Source organism: Chlamydotis macqueenii, chromosome Z (assembly GCF_036417535.1).
Source record: "Chlamydotis macqueenii isolate bChlMac1 chromosome Z, bChlMac1.mat, whole genome shotgun sequence".
Lineage (NCBI taxonomy): Eukaryota > Metazoa > Chordata > Aves > Otidiformes > Otididae > Chlamydotis > Chlamydotis macqueenii.
The window spans coordinates 36,832,170-36,854,045 of NC_141593.1; the positions used below are offsets into that span (position 1 = coordinate 36,832,170).

Here is a 21,876-nt window from a genome sequence, read left to right on the forward strand (position 1 = left end):
CCTTTGATTTGTTTTCCTGTGTGGGATGCATGCCTCTCTGCAATCCTCCTGACACTCGGAAGTAGCATCAAACTTGGTAAGGATCAGTACTCCTGGCAGATATCTTTCCTCCACACCCATGGCAACAACAGCAGCAGTTCGGTACAACACAACTCACTCATCAAATCCTTGGGCAGCCAAGCTGAGAGCTTGTGTAGTGGGGCTACCCTGTGCACAAGGATTGCTAACCATTAGTACTCTAACTGGACATGTTCAACTCCATAATTAATTGGGAGACAGGGAAACAAGATTATTGTCCAGATGCTCATCCTAAGAGGAGCATCCCATTTCAAACTTGTGGGCAGTTGAAAAGGTTATAACTGCTGGAAAAAAAAAGGGTACTTAAAAATGACTGTACATTGTAAGCTAAGCACTAAGCATGCTTCTGCAGTGAGTGCTGTGACAATGCAATGATATAATCTGGATTTTGCCCCTTTTCTACCTATGGTCATAATTTATCACCCTTAGCAGAAGCCAAGAGTTTCCTAAGAGTTACCTTCCTACCACCATGTGGCTAAACAACCAAAACTCAGAACTGTGTCCCTCAGAGCCGTTACACTTTCCACTGAAAGCTGCATTGCACCCCCTACTCCCCTAGCCCTCTAATTAGCGTAGGGGCCTACCAAGGTAAACTCCACAAGCTGAATGCAAGCAGGCCCTCTTCTCTTGAAAATCAAGGAACTGTTTCCTTGGGACACCATATCACAAAGGAACCAGGGAACAGGGACGTTCATGCATGGCTAAAGAGACTTTAGTTCCTCAATGTGAGCTCAGTTTCCTCAGATGCTGTCTCTGATCAAGCACATTTTTAGGCAAAGCTTAGGCAAACAAACCAGTTTTTAAGCTACTCCTAATCCAGGATGGATAGGATTAATTTTAATGTAGGAAATAGCAATTTGTTGTTAATATGTTCTGGATGGAGACAACTCAGAATCAAAGTCTTGCCTGTCTTTGTACTTAAGAAAGTTCATGTCTAGAAGTAAAATTTTCTATGTCATCCACCATTTTGGGTTAGCTTCTGTATCCTGTTTTGTTTTCACGGAATAGACGGTGGTAGTTTCTTCCCTGTCTCAAGAAACTACTACACATTAGCCATCCTGGCATGATAGGTGCATAAAAAAGAAGGCATTTCCTCGCAGAAGAGCATCTGCAGTTCCTCAGCAATTTTGCCAGGTTGATGCTGCTCAAAAATTCCTATGCCTTATCCCCACTGAGATAATAAAAGCATTTAAACATGCACCTTCAGGTGCTGCTGTCTGAGAGGCTAGTTTGAGTAATCGCTCACAGGTCTGTGCTTAAGAGTCATGTGGAGGGAGCAAGGCTCAGCCCTGGGACCACACGCTACTCTACGTTGACAAGCCTCAAAGACATACATCAACGTTAGAGGCAGGAACTACTGTGGGAACATGAAGAGATCTTCAGGAAAAGACATGACAAAGGAAGGGAAAAAAAAACCAACAAAACAATACAAAGGTAATTTTAATGTGACTTGCATATACAGTTTGTAACTGCGATAGGAACAGAGACAGAAGAAACTATTCTGTGACACTCATTACATTTAGTACAGTACTTGTTACTGTGAGCAGTCAATAATGCCATGCATGACTTGCAATTACGAGCACTACATTCATGGTAAATATTTGTGGACCAAGTCACTAAATGCTAAGGCTCTGGTTTGAAATAAATACTTCACACTTGTGATTCATCAGTTAATTCAAACCCGTACTCAAAACTAGCTATTCTATAAATCAGTAAATACAGGATGTCTAGGAAATTGCTACCCTGGCTCCCTTAGACAGCTCACAGAAAAGGCAGCATCTTTAGAACACAGGAGGCATTTGAAGAAGTTTGGAAAAGCAGACTCTGCTACTGTCTCCTAGGCATTTATTTTTGTTCCTAAGACAGTAGAACAATTTAAGGATTCGTAAGAGAAAACTCGAGTCATTAACTGTACAGGCCAGATGAAAAAGAAGCCACTGTATTCCCAGAAACCTCTTGAATTACTGTAATTAACACCCAGTGTACCAGGTTTCTTTTGCAGATTTAATGATTGTCAGAGGCTACTACACCTTTTTCACATTGTATCTTTGTTCGGCTGCCTATAATTTCATGTTGTTTTTCTTCTTCCCTTCTCCTTTTAGACCAACAAACAGTTTAGGGACCTGTATATCCTACCTCTCCTTATAGCTATTATAAAATAAGCAGCTTGATTCTGACTTCCTTACAAGTATAAAAGGCATTGATTCAGTACTGCTTTCTGAATATTGAGGCAAAAATGGAAAGAACTAATAATAGTGGAGTTGCCACAATGATAACTTTCAGCAGCACAGGAACAGAACTTATTTTCTCCCAGTGTAGTAAAGATAAGGGCAGAATAAGAGCAAAACTACTTATCTCCACTTTTAAAGTCCTTCCACTTGCCTTCTTACCCATCAACTTTATAAATGTGAATAAGCATAATGACACCTGCCTCTTTTCAAGCAATAACACAAGTCTCAACTGTCCATTTGTCCAATTTTTCAACAAGCACATTCAGTTTTCATCCTGTCTTGAGACATATCATTCGATAAAAGCCTGCAAAACCATTACTCTGATGTCTAACACAACATTTATAATGTGTAGATACATGCCGCATTGTGATTGCTCCTTATCACCAGCTGTAGCTTCTCTCATCAGTACCACAGGGTCATCCCATCTCTCTGCAGTATTAATTTCCTATTTTATACTTAAGGGTAAAGTTCTGAGGGGCTGGGAACTGCCTCTAGTTTTACATGGCACTCTACAAATTAGAATGCCGCAATGGAAATTAATTAATTCTACATGACTAGTAATAACAATTCACAGATGCTGGGTTTAGCACCTGGAACCTAATTCGTTCTCACAGGACAACAGGAAGAAGTGTGGAATTCTATTAAGCAGGCAAATACAAAACCCTCTCACACATGTGAAATGAGCACTTGGATAAAAACAAATATGTACTTAAAACCATCTTCCAAACCAAGCGTTAGCTATTTTCTCAAATGCTGCCCCAAGAGAAATAAAAAAATACACTGAGCTGTTTTGGGGTTTTTTTTTTTTTTTTTTTTTTGGCCAGAAAAAAAAATTACTCACAGGCACAAAATTAATTATCCTAAAAGTAGGGCAACAATCAGGTTTCAAGAAGTGTTATATTGGTGAAATTAGGAATAAATCTGGAAGCAGATACACCGTTAATTTGCTGAATTCCTCTTGAAACACAGATAAGTGTTAACAAGGCACTGGTTGTGTATTTGTGAGGACTACCACTCACATGCATATGTTGTCTAACAAGAAAAAAAGCAAAGCTCCTGTTTTATATAATCTCAGTTTAACATTTGAGTAACTTCATTCGGGAGAGACAGAACTATAATCTCCCAGACCTGTAGCTTTGGTTCCAAGGGAAAAAAAGACCTGAGCTTTCAATATTTAGTTCTTGATCAAAAGAGGATACTAAAGTATGCTGGGCATGACCTTTGAAGTGGAAGTCCTCTCTCTAATTTCTTGATCCAGGAGGGATTGCTCTTGGAAACATAAAGGCTAATCAAAGAACCAACAGCAAAAAAAAAAGCAGCTCCTTCACCTTCCATGGATTCCCATCCTCCTTAAGCTGGAGTTCTTTGAAAAAGGCTAGTAGACTGGCCCAGTTCACTTTTATGTTTGTATCCCTAAGTGATTTCAAATTAAGTATATTCAGCATTTTTATCTGGTTGCCAACTCTGCTTTTTTTTTTTTTTATCCTGACCTCTGTGAGTAAAACAGGCTTTTTTTTTTCTTGCACGTTACCATCAATAGAAGTTTCCACTGTGAGTTAGGATGCCAGCTAGATCTTGGTATCTCCTTTGCTACTGGATTAGATATTCTTTGGCTTCACAGCAAGACTTCATGTGCTTTGCATTTGTATTTAATAATCTGAAAATACACAGCTGAGGATACTATTCATGTTTTCAGCCTCTGTCATACCTCATGTAGTGAAAGCTACACAGTTAGCAACATCTCGGCAAGATAATTAATGCCAGCTAATGTTAATTAATGTGTTTGTAGATACATTTGCTGTCAGCCATGCCCCAGATGAGCCATTAGAGTAAGCTCATATGATGGAATTCACCCAGGAAAATAACTTTTTCATAAAATCTTAACATTTTTGCACAGTGATACACACAACTCTGACGGTGAGCCTGGACTCTGGACTTTGTCAGAGCTATGAAGCCCATCAGGTTCACTCTGACCAGGGCCCTCTTGCATGTGCAGCAAGGTTGGTGATTCCCAAATATGCCAGTCCTACAGCTCATGTGCAGAGATGTACAAACTCCCCAGAAGCAGTAGTTCTTGTGCATCTATACGTCTTATTGGGCACACACAGTAGATTTGATCTGTACATGATCTGTAAAAACTTGTCATGAATGTCAAGATAAGTGGCAGTCTTGGAAGTGGGATATTGAGAAATATGATAGATCCTTGCTTGAAATAGAATAGTGATAGATTACTGCAAAGAAGATTGTTTCTCCCATAAATCCACAAAATTGTCAGGTCTGATTTCTTTCATGGTCTCACACTGTTAGCCAAAGTTTTTTTAGCTTATAATCAATCTCACTTGGAAGGTTTTTTGGTGACACATTTGCTTTTCCACTTCCTCTTTTATGATTTTCCAGTGGAAAAAAAAAGAAGAAAAAGCACTGAATTGTACATCAACTCTTATTCCAGATCAACTCTGCCCTTTATTGCATGGCTACTCTAAAGACTATTGGAAAAGAACCTTTTAAAACCCCAAGCTTTTTTTTTATTAAAAAAAAAAAGTCTTTATATAGTTTCCTTGTAAAATTTATTTTTTAAAAGAAAAGGTAAGATTAAACTTTAGAAATATGCATTCCAATGCCTGTAGACTGATGAAAATTTTCAGAATTACATACTATACATTAGCCTGTTTGTAAGTTTGGGACATGAAGGAAATATGTTCATATCTGCACCATAGATACATACTTTGGAAGACTTCTTTTATCTGTTCCATGGCCATAATAATGTTTACAGGCCATTGTCAAATGCTTTGAAATAGACAGAGGAAGGAATACGAGTTCAAATGATTATGGCTGCTACAGAGCTAAAGGTAATCTTCAAACTGCTCATATTATCCGATCTTTTCGTATCTTATTGTTACATACTAATTTTGGAACAAGTCTGGAAAGAATGATCTGCACAGATTACTTGCCTTTAGATTCAGCAGAAAAGAAGATATTATGGGAGAAAAATGAGTGCAGTAGAACAACCTTTTCCCATCACAATAAGAACTGAAATAAGAAAAAATGGTTTTGTTCAAATATCCTTTCTTTCCTTTCCTGAATGTAACTACAATGGCTCTAGCAGTGTTATTTAACAATTTATGCATAGTAAAAAGTTGCTATGCTTGTGATGGTCTAAGGATATAGACGCAATGAGAACTTTCAGATAGATGTAATATTTTTTATTAGACCAAGGGACACGCTCATTTAAAAAGAAATGCTTTTGGACCTCTAGATTTTTATCATACCTTTGATAGGAGCAAATGACTTCAAGCTTAAAACAAGTTAAAGATAATTGCTCAGATGTGAATTTCATTATTCTAATCAATTAGAAAAGCTGCAAGATTTGCCAAGTTAGATGACGCTCTGTGGAGCAAAGGTAGCTGTGAGCAAGAGAGCTGTAAGAGTCTGAAGAGCAGTGACATGATGTTGTGGGATAATTGATACACACTTATTTTGGATTATTGGTATTTTTTTTTCTGCAGAAGTGATGATTTTAATGAGTTAAACACATTTGTAAATTAACAGAAAACCTGGATTTTCATAGCGGAGGTGATATTGTTTCCTGGACTCCAAATGAGAGCTGCACAGCTTTTTTTTTTTGCCAAGAATAGCAACTCAGCACTCAACATAACACCAAAAGGTTAGGAAGATGTCAAAGGCACAGAAATTGCTACCTAGCAGCTTGATTTTTTTCTTTATTTTGGACAAGAGAGAGTGGTTGAAGTGTGTAAGAAGGCTGTCCTGGACTTTTCTGGGATGGGTCTGAGGCAGGGAAGGCAGCAGAAGAGAAACAGAACTGCCTGTACCCTCTGCAGGGCGGTGATGGCTAATGCAGACAAGTACAGCCCAGTGTCCAGATCCAAAAAGAATAAAATCAGCTCCTTTCTCAGAAGCTGTGGCTCAAAGCTTCACCCTGAAAGCCTGTGCTCAGAGAGGTCAGAAAGTGTCAAAGGATCAGTAAACTCTGACAAGTCACCTAGCACTCTGTAAATCTGTACAGAAGCATTTTTGTTGCCTCTCAGTATGGACTTCTCTACACTAATCTATGAACTCTTTTCCCTAGTAATTTATGTGCATGGAAATTATGTGTGTAACTTCAAAGGCTGGTGCTACAGTGAAACAAGTTACCACACAACAAAAACAGGTTGCCAAACTGATTATTTGGGCTCCATAGGTGAGTTCTAATCAGAGATATTTAATTACATTCTCAAAGCCTTATCCTGGGCCCCATAAAGAGCTCAGAAGCTTGCCTCATTCACAGGGAAAGACTGAAGTGTATGATAAATGCAGAATTATTACCATACAGTTTTTACTTCCTTCAAAGACTCAAGCAATGGTTCTGCTGATACTGCACACTTTCCCTAAAGAGATTATTATAGTAATCCCAAATATTATACTACCCAAGCTATCTAAGATTTGAGCTCATCACATCCAATGTTCTGCAAATAATCTCTAGCAGCTTTAGCTAGTGTTTATATAAGCTGGTCAGGATGGCTATTTGAGTAGTGAGGACCATGTTTTCTATGCAATTCCCTACTCAATAAATGTGCACTCGCTCAAAAAAATAGCAGCCTTTACAGAAAGTACCTTGCATACGTAAAGTTCTTTCCTGTGAGAAGTACACTTAGTATTTACCCTGACAACCTATTTGTCAGAATTTGTGGATGTTTCACTTAAACGGTTTATGATGTAGGAGGCATTTAGCAGGACAAACTCTTTTCCCTCCTTGTCTACTCAGGGTGTGCCCAGTGTTTCTGAATTGCTATTTCCTGACAGACAACAATTCATGGTGATTTTTTTTCTTCTCTCTTCAGGATAAATGTGCTAATGAACTTTGCAAGTGAAGAGCCCAGATAGCATGATAAATATTTACAGTCCCTTCTGCCTGCAGAGAGCTGGCTGAAAGTTATACAGTACTCAGCACCTTTTTTATGTTATATACACACATTTCACTGCTGTACAGTTACAAAGCCTGGTAGCACAACGAAAAATGTTGCAGGAACAGGCTCTGAAGACTTTCTGTTTTCAGGGCTGTGGGATCGCACACGACCTTATCTTTCCTCACACCCACCCAGTGTTACTGCTTGCTGGAGTGGGGTGGAAATGAATTTAAAACTTACTTCAGCTTGCAGTGGAAGGAAGAGTTTAGCGCTTATTCTCAGCTTTGTCTGCGGCAGCACCCTCTTCTCCAGCTCTTTCCCACTGGGCTGGAGCTGCAGCACACTCACAATCCTCACACTGCTCCCCACCTCCCACTCTGTGTCGTTTTGTTTGAACACCCCCAGTTTCCTACACTTCCAGCATCGCTCAAACCCAGAATTTGATGCCATGCAAAATCATCAGGGGAAACGAGGACCGTTGCACAGTTCAGGTCTCCACACAGAAGCAGCTGACACTCAGCAATCTGACTACTCCTGACTCAGTTGCCACTAAATGGAGCCTGAAGCCAGCCTCCGTACAACCAGAGGCTTCAAGTGTAATCCTATTTAATTCCTCTTCTACAACTGTTTATGTTCCGGGCTGCTTCTCAAGCATTTGCTCTGATAAAGGGAAGAAAGGCTGCACCAACACCTGGGAAGGACAGCTATAAGAAACAGCAGCATCACGTGCGATGGCTGCTAATAGTTCAATATTACAGTGCACTGTGAATGATTAAGGATTTAGGAGGTTTGTTCAGTCTGTGAATACACAGAAAACAGAGTTTCTGGACCTATAAGGAATGTAGCTTCGGAGAAAGTAACAACTGGGTCAGAACTGTCTTCTATTGTTCCATCTCTCAAATATTTTTTTTTTCCAGTATTTATACTTTATGCAAAAGTTGTCTGAGAATTATGAAATACTCAGAGTTTAAAATGCTTTTCTTCTTTTGGTAACATGTAAGAGAAGAGAGAAGAATCAAACCATCTAAATTTTTACTTCTGAAAATGAGTAGGTTACACATTGCTAGAAATAAATACAATTTAAAATATGACAGAAAAATCACTAAGTGATAGTTAGAATGGAAAAGTGCTTTACCTTCATATAAGTAAGTGAGCTCACCATTCAAATAACTGGATATTTATGTTTTCTAATCCTCCATTTCTGTGAAAATCCATATTGATTTTTACTGAGGTATCATTATGTTCTATTTTTTACTAAAAAAATATTGGAAAAGGAAAGAAGGGAGATTGAGATTTGAAAAAGTCCAAACCTAATACACACCCATCAGGAATAACTAGTGCCATTTTTAAGATTTCACAGGAAAAAGCCATGTTTAAAATGTGAGGCTTAACAGAAACAAAAAAGCACTTCAAAGTCCAGAAATCACTACATAAGGTAGCATACTTTAAAAGTCTAATAATTTTGTATCCTGTGTGCACCCTTAAAAAACAAATTTTATTTTCTTTTGTAACCATGGTTACAACCACCTTAAATATTACCTCTCAGGATACTGTTCCCAAAGACGGCATTTTACTTCACCAGTTACGAAAACATGACTTAAAATGCCCTAAAGACAATGTTAAAGCATACTCAGTGATCACTAATGGCTTTTTCAAACTTTGAAAAACATTTTCCAACTTTTCTCTCTCTTCTACACATATTCTGTTATATAGAAGATACAGAAAAAACTTTCACATCTAACAATGACGTGTAACAAGGATATGTTTCATATGGTTAAGTATTCTGCTGTGGAAACCACGTACAAAATAAAATAGGGTTTCTTTTGCTTTGTCAATTAGCCCAATACCTCATTTGTCAGATTAACATAGCTGACTGCCTGTATCACATTGTTATTAGCAAACCATCCCTCTTTATATTTATTTGAATATGCATGCCTGCAAGATTGTTTGAACACTGAATGACATTAATTGATCATATTCTCAATTTCCCTCAAATGTTACATCCCCAGTAAGAATTTTCATAGTTGTGTGACTTACTGTAGCAAGTAAATGTCCCAAGAGTCAAATTTCTGGAAATTTATCTCTGGGAGTTTTCTTTTACCTAATACTGAAAATTAGGTACAAAAGGTAGCCCTGCACTAACTCGTGAAGAAGTATATACACTAAGTCATCCAAACATGTACACTTAATTACAGAAAAGCCAAAGGACTTTTGGGAAGTCCTGCACACAGAGCATCAAGCACTATAGTGTATCATGAACAAAGCTGTGGGAATGGCGTAACAGGGTGTACAAAGTGTTATTTTGCACATTGATAAGTAAAATTCCTGTCAACATCCCTGCTTTTCCTCCCCTGAACCTTCAATACTCCTATTCTGTGGAATGTTTCTCATTTCTGGAACCTGTGTAAATCTATTTGTCCACTACAAGTAAAACTGCTTTATTATACTCTTTTATGACTACATTATGCAAGATAATTTGAGGAAAATTTTAGCTGACTTAACTATTACAATCATATCCTTTGACTAACAATACTTCCATGAACCATAGGGCATGATGCAACTTAAAAACCCAAAGCATTTTAGTAAGCTAAATATATTGTATATTTGCAGTCCTGATAAACCACTAATTAATGCAGCTTTTAATGTTAAATGTTTTACAGCTTAAAGATTCTTGCCAAAATTGCTAAGTGTAATGCTCAAGGAAAAGTTGAGAGGGAAGAATACATAAGCATAGTTTATGTCTTTATTTTTGTTAATGAGCATGATTCAGTAGCAAAAGATTTCTTAAAAATGTAAGTTGCTTTTTACCTTTTTTTTTTCTTTTTCCTTTTAAGACAGAAAAACATCAAGCCGGCTGCCCAAGGGAAAAAAGGGATGAGGAAATGTGTTTCTGCTGGTACAGATCTTGGTTCTGAGTGGCACTGAGTAAATTTGGAGTAATTCAACACACTCAAGTAGAATTATAGCAGCGCAGCAAAAACGAGGATCTAACTTGCATTGTCTGGGACTTTATGTAACTGCCATCACAGTCAATGGAATAATTCCCCATCCACTTTCCTGGATAATTTTCCTTACAATACCTTCCCCTGTATATTAGGCAAAATATAACTCTACAAGGCAAAATCACAAGAGACACAGGCAACAACAAACAAATAATAAAAGTTATTTCAGTCTGAAATTAATCTGAAATCCTTCTGATGTTCCGTTCTTAGAGCTTTCTAATCATATTTTTGATCATCACTATGGATTTTCACTTTTGCACATTTTTATTTAAAATCTTTGCCCCATCTTTTGAAAAGCAATCAAATCAGCTGGAGATATTCTTGGATTTGCATCTGTTCCTGTCTGAAAAAATGTTATACTTCCCAACTGTCTACTTACCAATTTAATCTGCCATCTTTTAGAACAGTAGGAAGAAGTAATCTTTAGTAAAACTCCAAGTGCAGTTGTCTCAAAGACAGATTTGTTACAGCATGATTAATATTTCCCTATTTATTCTTCATTGGACTACCTCACATTGATAAAGAAGGGAAGAAGAAAAATGTTTCAACTCACCAGTTGCATCAGTTTTTATTCTGGGTTGAATATCACACATTTTGCCGTAAATAAATAAGACTCGTAGGAGCAGAACAGTATTCTTCCTCCTACCCTAGTTATTCACCGTTACACCTGTGCTGTTGCAAAAGTGGAGTCTTAACAGACTGCATTAACAAGATTAAATGGAAGAAGTGATAAAGGCATAGACTGTTCCATTTCATTAAGGAAGGGAGGAAGACTGCTGGAGGAACTAAGTAATCACACAACATTTTCTTTTGATACCGTCTCCACGTAGAATGCATTTCTTATTCCAGCCCAATAATTTAAAACCGATACTTATTTTCTGGAAACTCTGAAAATAAATCTCAGCTGTCGTGTACCATCAATTGTTTTTGTTTCAGACATATACAAGAAATGGAGGATTTGAATGGCAGATGTAAGATGCCAAATTATTAGATAAAAGCTCCAGCTTGTGAAATAACACCTATATCGTACCTACCTGCACCCAGAGCTAGAACGTTAATTTTCTTACTGTGTTTTTAGGCTCCATGTGACAGACCTGACTGAACTGCCCCACTGGACACTCACTACATTAAAGGAATATCCACCGAATCCCCGTTGCCTTTAGTTTGTATGGTCAGGGACAATTCAGAGAATTTAGGGGTAAGCCCTCAGTATGAATCCCTAACAGAGTTGCTCAGAGCCTGGAATTACTATTTTTTTTTTTTCCCCCTAGGCTCCCACCTTGGCTAGATTTGCATCGTGGTTCACAGGTTACGCTTGCAAGGGCATGCCGTGGCTGTTGTGCACTGAACACAGTATAGACAAACAGAAAGCACTGCAAGCTTTACACAGGCTTTCTGTCAAAAACAAAACAAAGCAAAACAAGACATAAGAAGAGAGCACTTTTACAAGACAGCTAATACATTAAATACAGTACCTCACACTAATTCACTTTTCCCTCAGGAGTCTTTGCAGGTTTCTGAGCTTCAAAAGAACTCCCCTCACTTCCCCATTACATATGCCCAGGCTTTTTTTTTCTGGAAATGCTCTGGAAGGTTGCTTCACTTCCAGGTAACCTTTCCTTGTTAAACCATTTTCTCATGTCCTAACCTTTTGCATCAAGTACTTGTTGGAATCAGACATGATTCAGGTTTTAACAGTTCTGTCCTGCTAACTCCATATATTCATTCCCTTGTAATTTGTACCAAGGATAAAATAGAGAGGACTTCATTTTCAAGATTCAGTAAGTCAGACTCATACAGAAGACTGTTAATCCTAGATGCTATTAAAAAAAAGATGTTCCAAATTGCCACCATCTCAGCCACTTTGCTTTGAATGCTTGTTCTGGTTTGACACAACAGTTAAGGAATTTTTTAAAAAGAAACCAATGCAAGGGGAAATATTAGGGGAGAGTTCCAAAGTTTATGAAAATAAGGAGAATTCTGAAGATTAGGAAAAGTACAGAAAACAAACAAATACATGAGCTGGGAATAGGCAGCCTGAAAAAATATTTTTCCAATAATGAGGAAAACATTATTTCAAGGATAATAAGAAACAGGATGAGTTAATTACTTATAATAACTCATTTAAATCTGCATAAACATTACACAGCTATTTTTTTCATGACTGTTCCTAGAACCAGTCACGTAGGCTACATGTGGTGCTGTGGGATTATAATCTTAAATAAGGTCCCAAATTCTTGGTCTGCTGCATTTCAGATGAATAAAAATTCCCTGGCTTGCTAAAAGAATAGGAATTGCCCTCTCTCTATTATTTCATAAATAGAAGCCTTTGATGTTATGGGGCATAATTTTTCTTGACTGGATAAATAATTGGTGTATAATTTTCCTCCTGTTGCAACAGCATTTCATTCTGCTGAAGTAGTGATTGCCTAACAAGATTTTTAAGTCTCACTGTTTCATAATACATTACAGTTCCCTATTAGACACACCACTTTCCTCTCAGATAAAAAACATGGATCAAAGAAATGGCCAAAAGAAACGAACAACATTTAAGGGTTCTTTTTCCCTTTTCTCCCTCTCTAATTTGTGTAACTGAAAATTAGTTCTGCATGAGTCAGAAAGAAATCAATAGATTGTTGCCAACTATTATAGACCCTTCCAATGCAGAAATTAGTATCAAACTGGCACTGAGCAACGATTCCAGACACACTGGCTTTCAAACTGAGAATTATTACTTGACTAGCAGCCTAATAAATCACTCTATATGTCCTGTCGGGCGCGTTCTGCTTTTGCAGGCATCAGGGCAGGCAGAATTCAGATGCAGAAGTCTTAGGCAATGTTTGCATTTTGTAATGAGAACTCAGTTCCAGAAGAAAATGGCAATATTAAAACTCTTACAAAAATATAATGATATGACATATTTTTTAATTCTAAGTTCATATTTCTTGAAATGTACCCCACTGCCTCTCAGATGAAAAAAAAATATATTGAGGAACAATTACAAGAGCTGAACAAATATAAAATGAAAACTCCACTCATCTATAACATAAGAGTAAAGCGAGCTCTGACATCCATGCATTGCTAGCTGCCTTTTGACCAGGAAGCTGTTTTACGAGCTGGCTTAAAAGCCTGGACCAACAGACAATCTGAATAAAAGGGCCATGTCTTTTTAATTGTTTCAACACAAAGGGATGATAGAATCATACAACTTTAAAGGTCTTCTAGTCCGACCCCCTTGCAATGAGCATGAAAAGGTCCTGTTTGTACATTCATGAAATAGTGTTGCCTATGTTGGCCTCTGTCTGAAGATGTTCAACAGAAAAGAGATTTTTTTTTAATATCATAAATATTTTTAAGATAGAGAAAGAGGGGAATGTGACATCAAAGAATGCTATGGAATACAGCCTTATTCCTTACTGTCCTGACAATTAATTCTCTCATCAGTCTAATTTGCTCAGCAGTTTATAGCATCCTGTAACGCACAGTCACAGGATTAACTATGGAAGGGAGGAATGTAATAACTTATCCCTTTAATTTAGAAAGAAAATAAACTATTAAAGTTGTTGCACAGAAACTGACTCTTGCTCTAAAGTAAAAAAAGAAAACAAAACCACTCTTCTGAAAGACAAAAGTATTCAAATATTTAAAATAGAGGGAGGCAGATTCAGACTGGACATTAGGAAAAATTTTTTTACAATGAGGGTGGTGGAACACTGGCACAGGTTGCCCAGAGAGGTGGTAGATACCCCATCCCTGGAAACGTTCAAGGCCAGGTTGGATGAGGCTCTGAGCAACCTGATCTGGTTGGAGATGTCCCTGCTCCTTGCAGGGGGGTTGGACTAGATGACCTCTGAAGGTCCCTTCCAACCCAAACTATTCCATGATTCTATGAAATTCAAAAAGGTAATCGATGCGATATTACAGTTTTTTTTTTCTGGAAATACTCAAGGACATGGTCTACTGGAGCCACCTTGTGCACTTTGATAGCTTAGGGAGTCCTTCAGCTGTTGTAGGTAAAATCTATCCTAGGGAATAGCTCTGGCAAAAATGATTTGGCTAAACCAAGGACAATATGGCCATCGCTTCAGAGACCAACTAATGTGGAGATCACAAGGGAGGCAGGGTGGGATTTACTTCCATCCAGCCACCTTGCTCTCGTTAGGAGCAGGGACCAGATGCATCCACAGACAGGAACTTGTTTTCTCTTGCTGCTCTTGCTGTTTTTATCAAAGAGCATCCAGCTGTCAGGGGAGTAAGGGGAATGAAAAAAAAGTGTGCGTGTATGCAGGTGCAGGCAAGACTGTACTGGTTCAGAACCTCATTTGGTGTGAACTGGTGCAGGGCTGCTGAAGTCAGTGAAGCTGTGCCAAATTATATTAACTGCGGGTCAGGTCCTCTTGTCATTTATTCCTACATTGCACGACAGTTGAAAAATAAAGGAAAAGAGGCTATAGGTAACTGTATCACTCTTCTCCTGACGGCCGCATCTGATACACCCCCCTGGCCTTAACTGCCCGAACTACAGGAAATTGAGCAGCGCCTTCTAGGTTGTGGCCCTGCACAATTTCAAAGAAGGTGTTTCTGTTCTTTCATTTTAGGAAGCAGCTATTGTCCTTGGGGAATGTGATGAGATGAACCTTGCTCTCTTTCGCTTTGTGTATTCTCCAGCCATGCAAGCTCTGATCCACCTTGCAAATGTCCTTTCAGATGTTGGCCTTCCTCCCTTGTGGATTCAGAACAGAAAGAAAAGTCTTGCTGCATCCTCAAATCTTGTGATCTGTAAATCTGAGTCTCTGCAGCCCTGGGGACATTTCAACAATGTGAATCAAGTTCTATTCCACTTGCAGGCTAAAGATACAAAAATGGTGATGCTACCTCCTGGTTTAAAGAAAAATCAATACGAATGTATCGAGAATCCAGGTGCTTTAATCACGGCTGCTGTATATGGGGGAGTTGTAGCAAAAGGATTAGCACAAGAAATTGGTAGCAGTAGGGCTTTCTGTTGGTTCTTTTTTGTTCTATTTTTTTTTGCTTTCTTCTCGTGAAAAGTAACCCCACCAAACTGGGTGAAGGGGAGGCATGAATAAGAGCGAGCATGCTCTTAAGGTTTATTAGTCCACTGTGCAGAGCATTTTAAGTTCAAAGACTCAGAAATGATAAGAGAGGCTATGCCTTTATGTGCAGAAAAGAAGGATCTTTGGAGAACCTTGTAACATTAAGGTGACAGACTTCCTCTATTGGTATGCCCTCTAATGGCTTTGAAAAACACTGGATGAGTTTTAAGAACTAAGGACTAGATAGTTATCCATAGAAAATCTGAAGAAAATCATGGGCATCTAGGAAATAGCATCTTTGAACAAAATTGAAAGTGCTGACCTCAGATTTTTAGCTGGTCTATTATTATACTTCCCTGTGGAAACTTGCAGCATCCGGGTGACTTGTTCTGAGTGTGACCTTTTTTGTCTCACCACTTCTTGTTTCACCTTCCAAGGACTGACAGATGCCTCTCAATATAGAAATCTCTTCCCTAAAATGGATGCTGCATCTCCTTGGTACATGTAAAGAGAAATTTATGGGTAAACCCACTCAGAAGCAAGTCAGGTATTTTAGACTTTTACAGTCCAGATGTTCACACACTACTTAATCAGACTGCCAAACTTTTGCCGTACGAAACCACTGGTTTTCCACACCAATTACTGCTGTTTTAATGATTTCAAAGCTCATGTGTCACATGTCTCATGTGTCAATCTCTTGCTATTGGATTTTACCACTGGAGCAAATCCTTTGTCATCGGCTACTGCCTGTAGAACTATGGTTTATTTCCTTAGGTCCATATACTTTTTCTAGCGTGACTACAACTGTCACTGCTATGAAGATGTACCTAATGGGGCTCTTTTGGAAGCACAGTGGCCACCTGTAACAGTAGAGCAATTAGGCATATTTTTGTTATGCCTGGAGATCATCAGAACTACCACCAAAATTCATACTAGGTTGCAAATAAACAGAGAACTCTCTTCCATCCTACACCCCATATATGATAAATTGCAGCACATCTGTACGAGGAGCTGACTCAATCTGTGTTCAGACACATTTCCAAATATTTGAAGCACTGAACAGTCTCAGTCAACATGATATGCTCCAATCTTCACTGGTTGCCCACTTTATTGATATTTTTACTACGGTTAAAATGGCTAGCAAATGTTCTTTTAATTGCGAGCCACCTTCTGAAAAGTAGGAATACTTTGATGGCTACTTTCTGGTTGAACCCATTGATCTGTATTACTCGCTTTTTGCTTCATAGTCTGAATATGAATTTATGTAGTTTGGCTATTTAAGAGTAGATTTATTTGCCTGCATAGGACTAATAGTTACATGCCCCAAATGTGGCCATTTATAGAAACGATTTTGTTATGTTACCTGCTTAAAAATCCTCATGGTGCTTCCTCCTATGAACCAAAGCATAATTCTGTATTTAAGTGTAAATGTTACTGCCTCTCCTTTGCTATCCACTGTGACTCTAATAACCCTGTCAGCTGTTTTCTCATGTCTCTTTTATCCCTAGACTGACGTACCAGGCTGATCTCTATGCTCCTGAGGATCCTGGGGGCTGATGGATATTGTAAAAGAAGAGTTCAGGCTCTTCTGGACTCTTCTCAGAGTGAGAAAAAAACTTGCTCTGGTGGACTCTCACTGACCATACACACACGAAAGCTTCACAAGAAAGTTGTCAGCTGAACTGCTGAATAAACATGGGAAGGAGAGAGGAAAATAAGATTTTACCATATTTTGTGGCTTTGCTACTGAGGTTCAACAGACTTGACAAGAATCAAAGATTATATCTTCATGGGTCTCCTAAGCCTATGAAACCTCATTCTCTTGCCTAAGTCTTTGTGCCTCCACAATAAATTTCAGCTTTCTGGAGCAACAGAAGCATTGCCTCCTGAGAACTTGGTCTGAACTGTTAAGGAAAGCTGTGGTTTACACAAGCTTATCTCTCACAAGAAAAGCAGATATAAATATAAGGTGATATTTAGTTTGGTTTTTTTTCTTTAAGAATTAGTAAATTGCTTTCTACAGCTCTTTATAAACCAGAAGAACTGGCAACTCAAATATTTTCCTGTAATTACTGAAGTAATCTGTTAAGAAGAGTAGCCCTTATATCTTGAAATTAAAAAACCAAAGCAGGTTTTCAGCAAGTTTGGTAATTAAATAAATCATATTAAAAGGAGATATTTTCAAGAGTTTTCTACTGTCTAATGCATGTCTTTTAGTCTTCAATGCTTCAAGCAAAGTATGAGCTGAAACCTCTTCATTCTACTCCCATGATCTACTGTAACTGCAGTCTGCTTCCTATAATTAAGTCCACTTTAAACTCTCTGCATTGCTCTCTACAACTATATTGTCCAGTTGGAAGCCTAATAAGATGGGACAATTTACCCGGCAATGACCATAATCACCTTCAGTTAGTTAGTGGGGCCAGTGTAACTATACATAGTTCAGTCTGAGACCTCTGTATTTCCACTTAAACATAAGGAAACAATAAAACATCTCTAGCACCTCCGCATTATCTGTATCAGCAAATGACATTTGATTGGCAGCAGTGCTGCTTCTGAGTTGTGCCTGTATCATGTCCCTTCAGTCTGCCCAGCCCAAAGATTGGAAACAGTGGGGTGAAATGACAAACACAGCAGAATTATTTCAGTGGAGACCTTGACCCCCTCATGAATTATGCTACATCCAGCTGGGGGCGGGGGAAGAACGGGGATTTTGTGTCTTACATTAAACTCAAATAAGCTTTCACAAATGAGAACACTGCCTGCCACGTTATAAGGTCAGCCACAAAGAAAGCACCACTGCTGGGTTTCTAATCTTGAATCTTGTGCTCATTAATAATACACAACAGAACATCAAACCTTTCTAAAACAACAAGCCCAGAACTTTGCTTTAATACCTCTGTCAGCACTTCTCCTTTGCACTCCTGAAGATGTGGATTGTGCTTTTGACAGAAAGAGTGAGTGCTTTTAAGTCACTCTTCTAAACACTACCACAGGCTGCTGTTTCCAAGTGCAGCATGTGAATAATAGATGCAGAGGTCAACAAATTCAAAAATAATGAAAAAATTAATTACTAACTAAAGATCATGTCTGTTGCAGGCAGAAGATGTATAGCTGAGGGTAAGCATGAACCACACAATGTATCGTGCTGTTATTTTAGCTATTGCACTCAATAGGATCTCCAAAAGCTTGTGGCACCGTCCTTGAAAATCCTCCAGGAAGGCACAAAACGGAGTGGAGAGAAGCTGCAATCAGTATGACAGCTTCGTTCCGACTGGTGACATGAAAAAGATAGTCATTCACACTGAGATATGCTAGGGCCAGATCCAAAAAAACCAAAGAACAGAGATTCCTAAAACTTTGGTGCTCAGACACCTGTCTTTGAGAGCAGTTTGATTCAAAGTTGGATTAATAAATCTGTATGAAGTGCCTAAATGCTTCTACAGGGTATAGGCAGTCCAGTGATTTGCCATTGGATCTGGCCATTTGTGGACTGATCGCACACAAATGCCGGAGAAGAAAATAAAATACCTTAGGTGCCTTAGGTAACCTATTAAGGGAAGTTTTAATTTTGAAAATTTACCCAATTTCCTTCTCAACAGCAACTAACCAATAAAATTGTACTAATGGTGTCAGAATATAGGGGAAGTAGTGAATGAGTTATTCTTATACATTCCTTAGATACACCAAATGCTAAGCATCTGCTTACAGTGATGTTTTTGCCCATCTGCTCTAAGTACCCAACTCTTTTTCTGACAAAGCTTTAGTGAACACAGCTGTAACATCACTAAAGCTAAATGAAATACAGCTTTGTCATCCTAGCTATATAAAACAGATAGGGTTTTTGTTTCTTTCTTTGTTTTGACAAAGCTACAGAATAAAGGAGAACCTGTTCTTAAGTCTGTGCTTAACAGTTAGTATCTGGGTTGTGACCATATCTGAGACAAAGTAGAATAGCTTGTAAGCCTCACACAGCAGCACAGACCAAGAAATGCAAAATGTTCCAGCCTCACAGAACTTTGGGGTCATTTAGTTAATTAGGCAAATATGCGTGGTGTACTGGGAACAACGTGTCAGAACATTTTCACAAGACGCGGTGAAAGCCCTCAGTTAAGAGACGGTCACCCCTTTCAGCAACTGATAAAGCCTATCACCATCTATGGGATAAAAGGAAAGTGCAATACCAAATGAGTCACAAGTACAGCTTCCTGCCATGCTAGTGGAATAATACATCCTTGTCAGAAGCCTTTCATATGACCATTTTAAAAGAAATGAGAACAAGCAGTAAGGAGAGAAGAGGCCACCAGTAAAACAGTGGTGTTACTGTAATTTTTTAATCACTGTCACACTGTTCTGTCATTAGGTTGGGTTCTAGCTTCCCCTTCCAGGAGCTACCAATGAGTTTAAAGAAATTAAATATAAACCTTTACCACCTAGCTCTTAGAAACCCCCCTCGAAATAAACACCACTAGGGACAAAAACTTTATCTATTGTTAGTCAGCTTCATAAACCATAAAAACATATGGAAAGGGGATTCTACTTTTCTAGGCCATGAAATATAACCCTTCTTCACTGGTATATTTTGATTGTTCTTGAAAACAGTAAGATATAATCTTTGATGAAGACAGTGAAATGATTAGATGCAAATTTGGTATCTCTTAATGAGAGAGGATAGCTGATGAAATCTAAGAATCAAGTAAGAAAAATACAATAAAAAACATGTTTATTGTGATTTTTTAAAATTCTGATATTTATTTGCCAAGACATCTCTATTTGTCTTACTGAAAGATTTTCCTACCTTTTATAACTCTAGGTGCTGAGGAGAACTTAATTTGCTTTAAAAAGTTAAATGAAGGGTACAGTAGAGCAACCATATTTATCAAGGTCAAGTACTAAGATACCGTCTGTTGTATTCTTAAACATGGAACTACAGTCATATTACAGCTGTCAGAAATGACATTGCTATTAAAAATGTTTAATGGTATAGCATACACAGGTCTGCTTATAACGACCTTTTAATCAATTTTTCTTCTCTCTACAAATGCCCTTTCGGGGTGGGTGGGGGAGTGTACAGCATCTGCCCCTTTGCGCAGTTCTCATGCATAATGTAATTACTACGATTTTCTGCACCTCAAAAGTGCAGCCATTTCCCATAACTACACAGACAGAAAGAAAATGACCCGAATTCAAATTACTGTACAGGAGACAGACCTTACATAGCTCTTATTACTTAAGATGACAGTGAGTAACTGCAGGTAGCATTAGTATTTCCAGTTCAGGTGGCTCTACACTCGATTATTAACCAACCCTACCTCATGTTCCCTTGGACACTAATGACTTCTGATCACGTGACTCAGGAGAGCTGAGCAAAACTGCGATACTGGTCCCACCGAGAACGACCTACCTACTCAGGAGGAAAACAACACGCCAGGGATACATGCCATAACTGCAGCCCACGTTAACATCTTCTTACTCAGTGTGGCTTTAGCTGTTAGAGCCAAGAAGGCAAACAAAACATTAATTCCTGCAGTATTTGGAGTCTTTCCTCTAACTCTTTTAGCAATTATTGCTAAGCAAACCTGGTATTCAGACACAAATGTTTTGCTTTGCAGAAAAATGCTGGAAAAAATTATTAAAAATGTCAGAAAAAATTGTTATATCTGGTAAAAATCACAGACATTAAAAAAAGGAAAGAAAAGCAATTAAAAGCAGATGTTTTCAATATGTCTACCTGAAACCTTTTATAACAAAGTTCTCTCTCCACATCATCGATCTAAAGCTTTAATTGGCAGACAGTAAAGTCTGATGGGAAAGTAATGGTCTTTTAAATACCTGGGAATGAAAAGCAAATTGAGTTAGCACAGTGTAAGAGGCAAGTAATTGCATAATGTCAATTCTGTTTTATACAGTTCAGTCTTTAAACAGCATGCAAAGAAAAGACATGTCTGGGAGAAAATAAGACTCTCCTTACTTCAAGTGACTCGTGCTCTTTTCCCAATCAGAAGTTAGGGCTACTACGCGTAACAGCAGGCTCTTTGCGTAAGGGTTTCTCAAATGCGGCTGCCGCTAACAACTGTTAGTTTGTGACTACTTAAGATTTTTCTCTCTCTCTTGTCAAATCCAAATGTCACTCACTAGCTGTGACAGTACAAGCCTTCATTGGGCAACTTCCAAAATGACGCTCTCTCTGCAGAAAAAAAATCTATTATCTCAGAGTAAAAACCCCACAAAAAGGAGACATAAAGTTCTAAGGCTGATTGAAATATATACTATGCAACTGCATATTTTCATTGACATATTTAATATGGTGAAATATAAGTAAATCACCGAAAACAAACAAAAAAGACGAGTTTTAGATGGCTCCCGTCTCAGTTCTTCACTGATTTTGCACTTCTCAGTTTCCTGTATCTGTGTTTGTGTTTGTACCATCACTTGTCCTTATATATTGCTTCAGCAGGATTTCACCTAACAGACTTAGCATCAGAGAAGATGTCTAGAAAATGGGGCAAGAACTGACAGGAAGCCAGAACTCAGTACCAGATGTCAGCTGATTTTTCTAAGTGAGATGGTCTTGTGGTTCTGTAACGTTTCCAGGATATATTACCTC

At 38.3% G+C, this 21,876-nt stretch overlaps 1 protein-coding gene across 1 annotated transcript in view; it reads right to left on the minus strand.

The window, feature by feature from the left end:
- Positions 1-10,808, minus strand: part of RORB (RAR related orphan receptor B) — a 46,945-nt gene extending 36,137 nt beyond the window's left edge. Inside the window, exon 1 of the mRNA XM_010115929.2 lies at positions 10,769-10,808. Within this exon, the coding sequence (XP_010114231.2) occupies positions 10,769-10,808 (40 nt within the window). The remainder of the gene's footprint in view (positions 1-10,768) is intronic.
- Positions 10,809-21,876: the final 11,068 nt, after the last annotated feature.